At 43.7% G+C, this 12372-nt stretch overlaps 1 protein-coding gene across 2 annotated transcripts; it reads left to right on the top strand.

Annotated features, from left to right (window-relative positions):
• Nucleotides 1-1304: 1304 nt before the first annotated feature.
• On the top strand, nt 1305-10211 carry LOC130392432 (nuclear receptor coactivator 7). 2 transcript variants are annotated; one of them, XM_056602919.1, is made up of 7 exons: nt 1305-1390; nt 2111-2309; nt 5007-5144; nt 5338-5490; nt 5728-5823; nt 6537-6610; nt 8483-10211. In XM_056602919.1, the coding sequence occupies exons 1-7, from the start codon at nt 1365-1367 to the stop codon at nt 8619-8621; spliced, it is 825 nt and encodes a 274-aa protein (XP_056458894.1). In that variant the 5' UTR covers nt 1305-1364; the 3' UTR covers nt 8622-10211. The 2 variants fall into 2 exon arrangements, with proteins under 2 accessions (XP_056458894.1, XP_056458893.1); XM_056602918.1 differs by lacking the exon at nt 1305-1390 and adding an exon at nt 3510-3795 and having other exon boundaries at nt 2220-2309; nt 8483-10205.
• The last annotated feature ends 2161 nt before the right edge of the window (nt 10212-12372 follow it).

Below are 12372 nucleotides of genomic sequence, written 5' to 3'. Positions count from 1 at the left end.
CTGAGTTAATCTCAGGATGTCCGATCGAAACAGCACAAGAAAGAGAAAGAAGACGAGATAAGAAAATAGAGATAAGGGAAGAACGGGAGTGGAAAGATGGACAAAAAAGAAAAAGACAAAGAAAAAGAACAAGGAAGGAGAAATATATTGGAACTAATGGAAAAATAATTAAATAAGAGAGAAAAGGAAAAAGAAAAAAACAAGATCAAAAAAGAAAGAAGGACTGGGAGAAAGGAGTGAAAGGGAAAGAGTAAGATTTCAGAAAGGCATAAAGACAATGTGAAAAATAGTTTTCTTGACGCACATGGTTGTTGTTAAAAAGCATATTTTTACTTAAAACACATAGCACAACCGTCGAGTCACTTGCACAACTCAAGCCTCCCTCCAGTCTAAACTCTGGCCCTCTTAAGGAGCACCAGAATGGGTGTGGCTCAATTAGCCTATGAGCCACAGCTGCAGACTATTACGGCTAACAGCCGGACAGGAATATGTGCATCTTTTAAAACATGGTTTAAAACAGTGAAGATGCCATTCACATCTTCACAGACCTCAAAGATAGAGAGACGGGAAGGCAGAAGGAAAAGGACAATGCTGTTGGAGAGGCCAGGGAAGATCACACGGGAAGTCACCAGAAGCCTAACCAGAGCAGAAGAGAGTCAAGACACACAGTTATCCGGGTGACGGCTGGACATTATGGATTGAAGGACCATTGGCCGGACAGATAGACAGGCAGACGTGCACAGACAGAAAGATGAGATGGCTGGTAATGGACAGGCCGAGAGACAGATGGACGGGCTGACACACACAAGCACACACACACACACACACACACACACACACAAGCCGAGCCTAGTGTCTTCGGCCGGGTCGTTTCACCTTGCCTTGACACACTAACTCCCTGAACTGTCCTGCGAGCCCTTGGTTAATGTGTGACTAGCATTGACATTTAGGCCCTGCTTGCACTGTTCACATGCGTGCTGGCCATGTGGCTCTCCTGTGAGAGAGAGAGAGAGAGAGAGAGAGAGAGAGAGAGAGAGAGAGAGAGAGAGAGAGAGAGAGAGAGAGAGAGAGAGAGAGAGAGAGAGAGAGAGAGAGAGAGACCCACACTCACTGGTGGGGGTTACGGTGGGGTTAATGGTCAAAGGGGCTCATATCTGCAGCCTCAGGTATAAAAGGGAGCACATGGCTGCAGCTCAACGTGGACACGCTGACCCGGCATTGAGCCCCCATCTCCCTCTCTCTCTCTCTCTCTCTCTCTCTCTCTCTCTCTCTCTCTCTCTCTCTCTCTCTCTCTCTCTCCTTGGTATTCTATCTACCTATTTATTTATTTCACCTCACTTCATTCCGGTTCCTATCCGAAGAACATGGGAGTTGCCTACAGTGTTGGAGAGTGAGTACCAGGAATGAATGGGATTGGGGGAAGAGATTAGCAGGAGGGGGTATTGAGGGAATGTGTGTGATTGTTTATGTGTGCATGACGTATATTCTAATAATAATAATCGGTTTCCCGGAAAACGCACGCACGCGCCTGCGTGTGTGCGTGCGTGCGTGCGTGGGTGCGTGCACGGAATTATACCTAGACCTAAATGTTTCCTTTGCTTTCCCTTTCTTTTCTCCTTGACCCATTGGAAAACAGGTACTTGGGAATAAACAGATGCAAGTCCTTGTTGGGAAGTTTCAGGAGAGAAAGATTTTGTCATTTGGCTTTTGATGCTGGTTTTACATGTGTTATTGACTGGTATTGATGTAAAGTCTTTAGTTGTATAACCGTTGAAGCACAATAGAACCTCCTTAAACAGGTTAATCTTGCTTGCTTCTCCTGTTTAAACTCGCTCCAAAAGTAGGCTGAAACTCAATCCCAATTGGCATTATATCAAATTAAATTATGTTGATGAAAAGTAATCTGGGAAAAATAGTTCCACAATTTCTCATCTGTCACGGCTTGGTTTGAATTTACCCAGCGTCATGGTAAAAAATAAGCGATTTTATCAAAACAAATTCAAAATGATGGTGAAAATGTTGTGTACTCATTTAAAGTGTGCATGTGCTGCATTTGTTTGTTGCAACATTTGCCAACAGCAAATCTTAATCTCGCATTCTGTGTCTGTAGGGTTGACCACCACTACACCTTCTTTGTCCAGTGGAGTCATAAAATGAACACTAAAGACAAGAAAAAGGCCCGCCGGCCTGGTCGCTACGTTGTTGGGGACAAGAACAACAACCGCTACCTGGTGTTGGAGAAAGATAAGGTCAACGCCATCAACAAACTCCTGATCAAGAATGACTCTCCTGCTGCTAACAACTGGCAGGTGAGCCTGTCAAAACACTGCATCCCGTGTCCAAATAAGGCATCCACTGTCCAAGTACAGACTCTCCTGTCCAACTAATGCCTTTCCTATCCAACTACTGCACGCCCTGTCCAACTACAGCCTCTCCTATCCAACTACAGTCTCTCCTATCCAACTACATACTCCCCTTTCCAACTACTGCACGCCCTGTCCAACTACAGCCTCTCCTATCCAACTACAGTCTCTCCTATCCAACTACATACTCCCCTTTCCAACTGCTGCATGCCCTGTCCAAATAATGCATCTACTGTCCAACTACAGATTCTCCTGTCCAACTACTGCATCCCCTATCCAACTACTGCATGCCCTGTCCAACTACATTATCTCCTGTCCAACTCTCTCCTATCCAACTACAGACTCCCCTGTCCAACTACTGCATGCCCTGTCCAACTACTGCATGCCCTGTCCAACTACATTATCTCCTGTCCAACTCTCTCCTATCCAACTACAGACTCCCCTGTCCAACTACTGCATGCCCTGTCCAAATAATGCATCCACTGTCCAACTACAGACTCTCCTGTCCAACTACAGCATCCCCTGTCCAACTAGACTCTCCAATTCAACTACAGACTCTCCTGTCCAACTACAGCATCCCCTGTCCAACTAGACTCTCCAATTCAACTACAGACTCTCCTGTCCAACTACAGCATCCCCTGTCCAACTAGACTCTCCAATTCAACTACAGACTCTCCTGTCCAACTACAGCATCCCCTATCCAACTACAGCATCCCCTGTCCAACTAGACTCTCCAATTCAACTACAGACTCTCCTGTCCAACTACTGCATCCCCTTTCAATTTCTACAGTATCCCATTGATCTTCTCAGCCCCTGTCAAACTATGAATTAATCTGCCATCTACTACATTAACGCTCCCTACCAGTCATTTAGGGCATTTAGTAGACATTTGTATCCAAAGTGACTTACATAAGTACATTTGTCAGAAGGAGAAACAATATATCGCTGTCGGTACAGTAAGGATGGTCATTGAACACTCTCTCTCTCTCTCTCTCTCTCTCTCTCTCTCTCTCTCTCTCTCTCTCTCTCTCTCTCTCTCTCTCTCTCTCTCTCTCTCTCTCTCTCTCTCTCTCTCTCTCTCTCTCTCTCTCTCTCTCTCTCTCTCTCTCTCTCTCTCTCTCTCTCTCTCTCTCTTCCCTTAGCCAGAGCATGCTGGGCAGTGTGCCACCACAGTTGTGGGAAATCATGCACACTCTATATATGGACATACTTCCCCCTGGATCTCTGGCTGTGTGTCTTTCTTTTCTTGAAAAGGGAAACCTACTGGCATATGATAAGGGAAGAGCCAAACGCAGGTTTAAAAGCACATGTACCTCTAACCAGGATTAGGAGTGGGCAAGAGAACGCAAACGTGTCAGGAACCATGCGGGCAACATTAGAGAACGTCAGAGTTCTGTATTTTGCCACTAATTGCACGGAGCCGTATGTGCAGGTAGGACATTATTTGGAAAATATATTCTTACTTAGATTTATTCTTTCAAAACGTTCACGTTTATTCTTTCAAAACTTTCAACGTTTTTGTTGTTCTCATTCATCATTCATTCACAGATTAATCATTCTCAAAACAACCTTTTGATGGTTATACTGTTACATCTAGCTATCCAGTCAGTTACTCATTAACTTCAATGACTCGAGGAGAACGGAGTTCTGCGTTGAGTTTGTTTACTGAAGCTCGTAAATTGTAAAACTGTAAGACAAGAATAAAAGGAAATGTTGCATTACAGCTCAGAAGTGGTAAATGTACAAAGCACAAGTATAAAGATAACAAACAATTGAGGCTAGAGGCTAAAGGTTAAGCATGAGGTATTAGCATAGCACGTAAAATAAATGTGTTTGTGGAGTAAACATAGTTCACACTATAAGCAAGAAATATTTGGTTTTCTACATCAACATACTTTCAATGCGTCTAACATGTATCTCAACAAAGGATGACATGAGACTGGAGCTGAGCATCATGGCTTGAATGACACATGTAGGCTAACACCAAAACGCTACTTCCTGTTTTAGAGCGGGCTGCTTCCTGTTTCAAAGCATGGTACACTTCCATCGATCACCACTAGGGGCATAAACAACCATAAACTACACAGTGTACAGAAAACATGGTTTCAAACAGTTCAAGAATGAGCTCCAAGACAACCCCTCCTCTCTTTGGTTTAATCAGCGTGTATTCAGCAGTGTAACACATCCCAAACACAAAGACGTGGATTGGGTGCAGTGGCGGACTCAGAATGTTTGAGGGGCAGGGGCGAAAAAATTAAAATGGCACATTCTGCACAACATGGGGCCCAACCAGCGTGCAAAAAACTATGATGCATCATGCATAGCACTTTCTCTTGTATTCACCACTCTAGAGGGCACTTTTTCAACCATGGAGGCAGTGTAAGGGCATTAAGAGGGCCCTCATTGAGGCAGGTTACCGAATTTTCTTGTTCTAGAGGGCTCATCTTCATAATTTATTGTATTAAGAGGCACCAGAGGGCACTCAATAATTTTTTTCACATGTAAAGGGCAGCCAATAAGGCACTTTCTCTCGTATTCGTCACTCTTGAGGGCCCTTTTTCAACCATGGAGGCACAGCGGGGAGACCCCCTGAGTCCGCCACTGATGGGGTGAGTAATGCGCATGTGTTTCGTCCTCCGGCAGATCATCACTGTGCAGGACTCCAAGCGGAGACAGAGTGTGTGCAGCTCGGAGGGTTCGGAGGTGGGGGAGTCTGACGATGATCTCCTTCCTGTTCTTTGTGACCACAGCCATCTGCTGGATGACCAGCACCTAGAGAGGGTATGTCTCTTGTTACATGCCCCGATCGCCCCTCCACAGAGAGAGTGGTGCTCCGTTGTATAATGGCTCATTAGGCTGCGTGCTTTTGCCTTTCATTAAAAATTAAAATCGTTAGCTTCTGCAGCTCTGAGACACTCTGAATGACTCGCGTGCGGTAATATGATGGGACTGAATTCTTGGCTTGTGTTGACAGATTGCCGTTCACATGCCAGCCAGGACCAAAGGTTACAAGTGGCAGTTGGCATACAGCACCGTGGTGCATGGAACCAGTCTGAAAACACTGTACAGAAACATGTCTGGCCTGGACAAGCCCGTCATGCTGGTCGTCAAAGACATGCAAAACAAGGTTGGCCTCTCAACCCGCTCCATGTCAAAGAATGCAGGACACCCCCCAACCGTTTTGACAATCCATTGTGTACTTTGCTGTAATCCTTGATGCTTTTCTTTTTCCCCTCCCTCCTCTTTTTCTTTCCGACTTTTATTTTGATAAATATGTATGTATTGTCAGTATGTGCACGTTACTGTTCCTCTCATTGTTGTTGTGTTGGTATTATTGTTCTCATGTGTATCATTTGTCCTTTAGGTGTTTGGAGCATTTTCCACGGAACCTTTCAGAGTCAGTGGCAGTTGCTATGGCACAGGAGAAACATTTCTTTACAGCTTCAGTCCAGATTTCAAGGTAAGGGCGCAATTTAAGAGTACAAAAGAAAGGTTATGCAGTTTCTAACTGGTTACTGCTGTGTGGGCGGTAGCAAACGCTGCAGGCTGGGTCGATTTAGCAAGCACAGACCAGGGATTAAAGAAACTACAGTTGATGAAAGATTGATTTGGGTAGTCAAATGGTTGCAAACCCGTTTATATTTTTTAGGGCTGGGCAAGTTAACGCTTTAATTACGCGTTAACGCAATCTTATTTTAACGCGATTAATACAAAATTAGCACATTAATGCACATTCTCTTTTTATTTATTTTTATTTGAAAGGTATTACCCACAGAATGTCAACATTCATATAATAAATCATTTTCGTTTTTGGTTCCACCTACTTTACATTCTATTACACTTACGCTTGATTAAAATAGCAGAAAGTGACATCCTGTTTACCCAAAGCTGTGATGTACCATAAGTTTCATATTCAACTCACACCGAGTGAGTCAATAAAACTCTCAAGATCACTTGGCCTAGTTTTTGCTTATTAAGTACATTTGCTATGAATGAAAATGTGTCATTCCATTTGATAATCTCTTTTAACTTCAATAAGTGTTATTAAATGCGAGTTAACTCACCAATACTATGTGTTTAATCGCGATTAAATCTTTTAATCTTTGCCCAGCCCTAATTTTTTCTCCTCTTAAATCACATTTTAAAAGTATGTATTTCCCTATGTTCACCCAGGTCTACCGGTGGACCGGTGAAAACTCTTACTTTGTGAGAGGACACCTCGATTCTCTGCAGATTGGGGGAGGAGGGTAAGTGACATGGCCTACTTCCCGTTCCTACCAACCTTTCGCCTCAAAGGGCCCCTATACCACCACCAGGTTGGTGTGCGATAAGCCGTTACACATTTGGAAATACCCTACCCTGAGACCACTTTTATGGTCTCAGGGTATAAACTGGCACACTTTTATGTGTGCCAGTTTATGACCCATAAATTGGATTAACTATACACTCAAACTACAAACAAAAGTGCTATTTTGGATACTGTACGTACCACTACGAAATTAAAAGAGAAAAGTTATTTGCCTATCTCAAATATAGTTAAACCGTTGTATCTGGCATTTCTATTCACCAAATTGACACAGCATTAGAATTTGACTCTTCTAGACTTCCTAATGGCAAAAACAGCAACGATAGTACTAGTAGTACTTACAAAGTTCAGAGAGAGGTGAACGTGAAGGATCAGGTCCTTTCTCCTGCAGGTGCTGGGCTCTGCAAATATTGCCTGAGTGCATCTGGCCAATTAAAAAAAAACACTGGTCATTTTACATTTACATTCATGTAGGTTATCTGTTAAGTTATGTTAGCTAGTAATACGTCGCAAGCTAGCAAAGTAGATTAACAGTTGCCCGCTAGCGATAGCTGAGTGGCAGCAATATTAGGTGATGCACAATACTATTTAGTTTGACACTATAATGACTGAGGTCACTTAGGGTGCACTCACACTAGGCCATCTGGCCGTGGCCGTTGGCCGTTTTCACACCTAACCGTGCTCAAATGGCCCCATTGTTCTCTGGCCTGCACTCACACTAGGCCATCTGGCCGTGGCCGTTGGCCGTCGCAACTGTGGCCTGGCCACGGTAGGCTCTTGAACATCCGTCATCACGTCGTAAGTAACACGTCATCCCCAAGCGTCCGTTGCATGGACCATAATAAAGTCTGCCGCCAGTCAGAGTTCTAACAACAATGGACAACAACACAGAGAACACAGTTCGCACTTTGCCGAGTCTGTTGCTTATTTGGATATATGTTTACCGTTTAATGGGAAAGAAGGCTCGTCGCCTTTATTATGTCCGTGGTCGTCACATGGACTATACGTCATCCAGCTCAGGTTGAGTAGCCGTGCGTGTGCGCGTATCGGCTCATTAGCAGATTCTGTACCGTAGCGGCCCGTACCGTAGCAGCACACCTCTCCCAAGTGGCCAAATTGGCCTGGCCTGGACAGACTGGCCACACTCACACTGGCAGATTTGAGCATGGTTAGGTGTGAAAACGGCCACGGCCACGGCCAGATGGCCTAGTGTGAGTGCACCCTCACCTCTATACTGGGCTTCCTTTTTTTATTTTTTGCGTTTTTGTCCCTGCACACCAGAGGGTTTAGACCTCTTCATTTTGAGAAACAATATGTTAAGCATGACGATGATGCAATGTGTAAGCTTTACTCCGACTGTTTCAGTGAGTATACTTAATAAGTAGTAAAATAATTGCGGCTAATCATGTCAAAGAGGTACGGATAAAAACCATAAGGGTTATGAATGCATACAGTTGCTTGTTCTCTGTGGCAAAACTACTCTATCAACCGCAAAGCAGGGCCCCAAAATGATCCTGCTTAGGGGCCCCAGATGTACAGGGCCGGCCCTGCCTGAGACTTTGGGGAAGTGGGATCTAGATGGATAGATCAGAGATCAGATAATAAGATGTAAACAGCTTGCATTAGCTGATCACACTAAAACCTGCTGGAAAAATAGGGGTCCTTTAAAATAGGCAAAGAAGCAAAGAAATACTTTCAAGTCATTACAAAACGATTCACAATCCTCACTGTTTAAAATATCATATACTGCTGCCATACCTGATGCCGACGTCATAACAAAGTCTAACAGTGCCATTCTGTTGTTGGCCTGCAGGGGGGGCTTTGGCCTTTGGCTGGATGCTGACTTGTACCGCGGAGCAAGCCACTCCTGTCCCACCTTTCACAACCCACCACTCTCCACGCAGCAAGACTTCTTAGTTCAAGACCTGGAAGTTTGGACCCTGCGGAACTAGAAAGGATGGCATCGTAAGGGAAGTGAGAAGAACCGAGGAACAGAGGCAACCCGCAAAGTGGTATTGCCCATGTTGACATGAGCTGCAAAGCTCCGAGGCTTCAACCAAGGGTCCGTGCGTAGCTCACCCCAGTGGGGTTCAGCTATCAAAACAGTATGTGCAGGATGCCGTCCCATAAAAAAGAAAAAAGAAAAAAAGAAACCTGCACGCGCACAATTGTTGACTTACCTTCTACACAACGCAAGGCGTAGCTTCACTGACGCTGGTTTGATCCCTGGGTTATTGTTTACTCCGGCTTCAGAGATCCATAGCATCAGGGTGTTTGTGACGCGGAGCTTTATGTATGAATGCTGCACTACACGCATGGTGCTACAGTATCAGTGGCCCTGATCTAAGGTACAGACTGTTTAGCAGAAGTCACTGCTGAATGCTGAGGGAGAGTGCTACTCTGGATAAGAACAGATCATAGCAGACAAAAACCTCCCTTTCTTCAGTCATCAACTAAACGCTATAACATGCAATTTACTATGTATGTGGTTTACCAGTCTAACCTCTAGAAAATATATTTTGCACAAAAAAATATATTGGGCACATCAAAGGTTGCTAGGGGACAGGATAGCACAAGTGCCCATTGTATTTGGATCTTGTCCCATTGATGAATTGAGTTTGCAATTAAGGCCACAATTGCAGGGTATGTAAATACTCAGGAGACAGATAACAGGATTGCACAAAGTACAGTCAATGCAATGTGTACAGTTTATAGGACCAAGGGATGAATTTCCCATTGGGACACTTATTTTAAATGGAAAGATGGAGAAAGCTGGTTTTATAGATCTTCATTCATTTTAATATTGAAGAAAATGTTGGACATTAAAACTGTACCTTCGCTTTATGTAATGATAGCTCAATTTCTTTTTATATTTGTGTACCCTTTTCCATCAGTTTTTTATGCACATGATGAAAATGACGTAACAGCCTGAACTTTTTAAATTCTTGTGTAAGACAGTGCTGGCACTGTCAATGTCCTGATTCCAAACTTTCATTAAAATCCAATCATAGTTTGAGAAAACGTCTATTTTCATTTTTGCAAATCCCAACTAAATTTTGCTCACTCTTTAAAACCATATTATGTATTTCACTTTCAATGATTTGATTGTTTACTTCCATCACACCATTCAATCTTAAAGCCTCAAGGACACACGAGCAGAACCATGATAGTTCCTGTGGTGTTCTGATTGCCTCTAAGAATTAGAGGGAATGTAAGAAGTCGTCCACAACCCCCTATTATCAATCTTTGTAAACCATGCAATAATAAGTCCACTCGTTGCATATACATTGCTCATATTCCGCAGCCCTCTGTCATTGGTCCATCGAAGCAGTGAACACTGTCCAGTTCCCTGCATGGGCATTGGAGGTATTTAAGGCTAAAATACTTATTTGAAGAACGGCATGTATCCTTATTGTCTAACAGTTATGCATGGATTTAATGGTTTGTTTCAATTAGCCAGTGACTTGGCCAGAAAACCTCAAAATAATCCACATTAAATAAAGGAGATAACGCTAACATTTATAAGTACACTAACAATAATATTTAAAGACAGTAGGCTATTGGTCGCCCCCTTGTGGCCATATGATGTTTTGTGCTTTGGCCACCGTGTGCTTCATTATATCCAAATAATGAATTGGCGATTTTAGACCCTTGTAGGGGAGCTCAAGCAAACCTTCAATTAATCTCAGCACCCCTCATTTTTTTCCATAAATTATTAGAAATATATTTTTAAATAATTGTTAGCCCTCCTGCATGAAATTTTGAAAACGTGTCTGTAAGAGACATGGGACATAACAGGTTCAAAGGGCTTCATGAAATGGATAATGTACAGGAACCTTTGTAGTGATTCAAGACCCCTTGATCCCCCAAGACCGGGTCCCTGCATCACCCTGCCTGGGTTCATTTAACCATAAAGACCTGCTAGCTGCACATAATCCTGTTTATAACAGGGCTACTTGCTAAAGAAATCAATAACGACACAAAATAGAACAAAAAATATATAAAAATATCGCCCACGAAACACCTTGAATTACTTAAGGCCTCCAAAGTTTAACTGCAGCAACTACACAAAGGGTAAAACCGAGAAAAAGGGTTTTAAAGGGCTTTAACTGGCAAGCAAAGGGGGTTTATAGGCTTTTTTCAACATATATTATGTAAAAGTATATAATAAACAATAGCTATATATATAGCTAAATATATATAGCTATTGGCTGTTAATTTCAATGAAATAATTCAATAATAATAATTAATCGAATAAAAAATCGAATCTTTATAATTCAATTCATCATTGAAAACTCGACTGGGGCAGCAAGGGGCCGACAGTGACGCGATGCTTTGTAAAAAGCAGCCTGCCCACCACAGGCCCCCTCTGTCAAACCACAGGCCCCTCTTGCCGCTTTCACACCAAAAAGAACCGAGAGCCAGTTCCGGGCTGGTGCTAGGGCCAGTTCCAAACTGGTTCCAGCCTTACCCCAGTTAAGAACCGGTTGGTTTCACACCGGCCAGAGCCAGCCATAGAGCCGGCGTGAGCAACGTCATGACGTCACTACAAACGTCTCCGCTAGTGAGCTTGGACAGAAGCATACGGCCGACATCTTTCTTTATTCTGGGTGGAAATAGTAACATAGTTACGCCATTAAATGCGTTTATGGAAACATTTTTAGCGAGAAATGTGCATTTTACTTTCATAATGTTCGCTCGGTGAATGTGAAGGATGTTTGGTTTGATAGTTATGACGAAGAGGGAACGCTCCGTTCACTTGCATGGACACGGACTCATCTAGCTGCGTTGGCGCGTTGACGCGTTGAACCACCACACAATGATCAAGCGTCAGGTTAGGCGCGCAGAAGAACCCTCGCGCCAGTTTCAAACACAACAACAACAATTTCGTCTTCGATTCAATCCGTGTATGGTTCGTTCTTTGAATATTCCAATTTAAAACAAAATCAGAAAAAACAAAAAAGAACCATACACGGATTCACGTCCATTGTTTACTTCGGTGTTTTAAAAAATGCCGGTCTTCGTTGGTCTTCCTGTTTATGAAGGTACGGATAACTCCGCCCCCTGCCCCCGGCGTAAAAGCGGTTCTAGTTCTAGCCCAGCTCTAAAGTGGGGCCAGAGTTGAACCGGTTTTTAGGGGCCGGAGCCGGTTCTTTGGCGGTGTGAAACCAAAGCCCTGGCCCTAGCTCCGAACTGGCCCGGAACCGGCCCCGATTTTGCGGCGGTGTGAAAGGGGCATCTGTGCCACACATCAGGCCCTTGCTCCGTGGCTGCAGCTGGACGCTATTGTTACGTTTCGTTCTGAGAAAAGAACAATGAAGAGTAAAGAAAAGAACAATGAAGGCCTACTTATTATTAATGCCTCTTTTCCACCGACAGTAGGCCTACCAGCGTGGCGGTGAGCGGCAGAACCAGAGCCAGATGCGCATCAATGAAGTCAATCCTCTCGAGAGAAGAGCAACATTTATGTTTTTCTCCAGTCTGGTAGGCTACTTTATGATGTCAATACATGTTTCATAATGGCAGTTGTGAAGGCCTAATGCCATCGTACATCCCAGCCCTCTATAGAACGCCTGGACAAATCGCCTGGTTCAGTTTGAAGGGCTCACAGGGACGAACAAAAGACTGCAGTCGTTATTTTCCGTGCGGAACTGAATGGAAGCGTGTTGGTCGTATTAAACCACAGAAAATAACTCATTTCAG

This window comes from Gadus chalcogrammus, chromosome 11, assembly GCF_026213295.1.
Source record: "Gadus chalcogrammus isolate NIFS_2021 chromosome 11, NIFS_Gcha_1.0, whole genome shotgun sequence".
NCBI classification, from domain to species: Eukaryota; Metazoa; Chordata; class Actinopteri; order Gadiformes; family Gadidae; genus Gadus; species Gadus chalcogrammus.
Note: the sequence above shows the minus strand (reverse complement) of the source record. Positions and strands in the feature narration are given on the sequence as shown.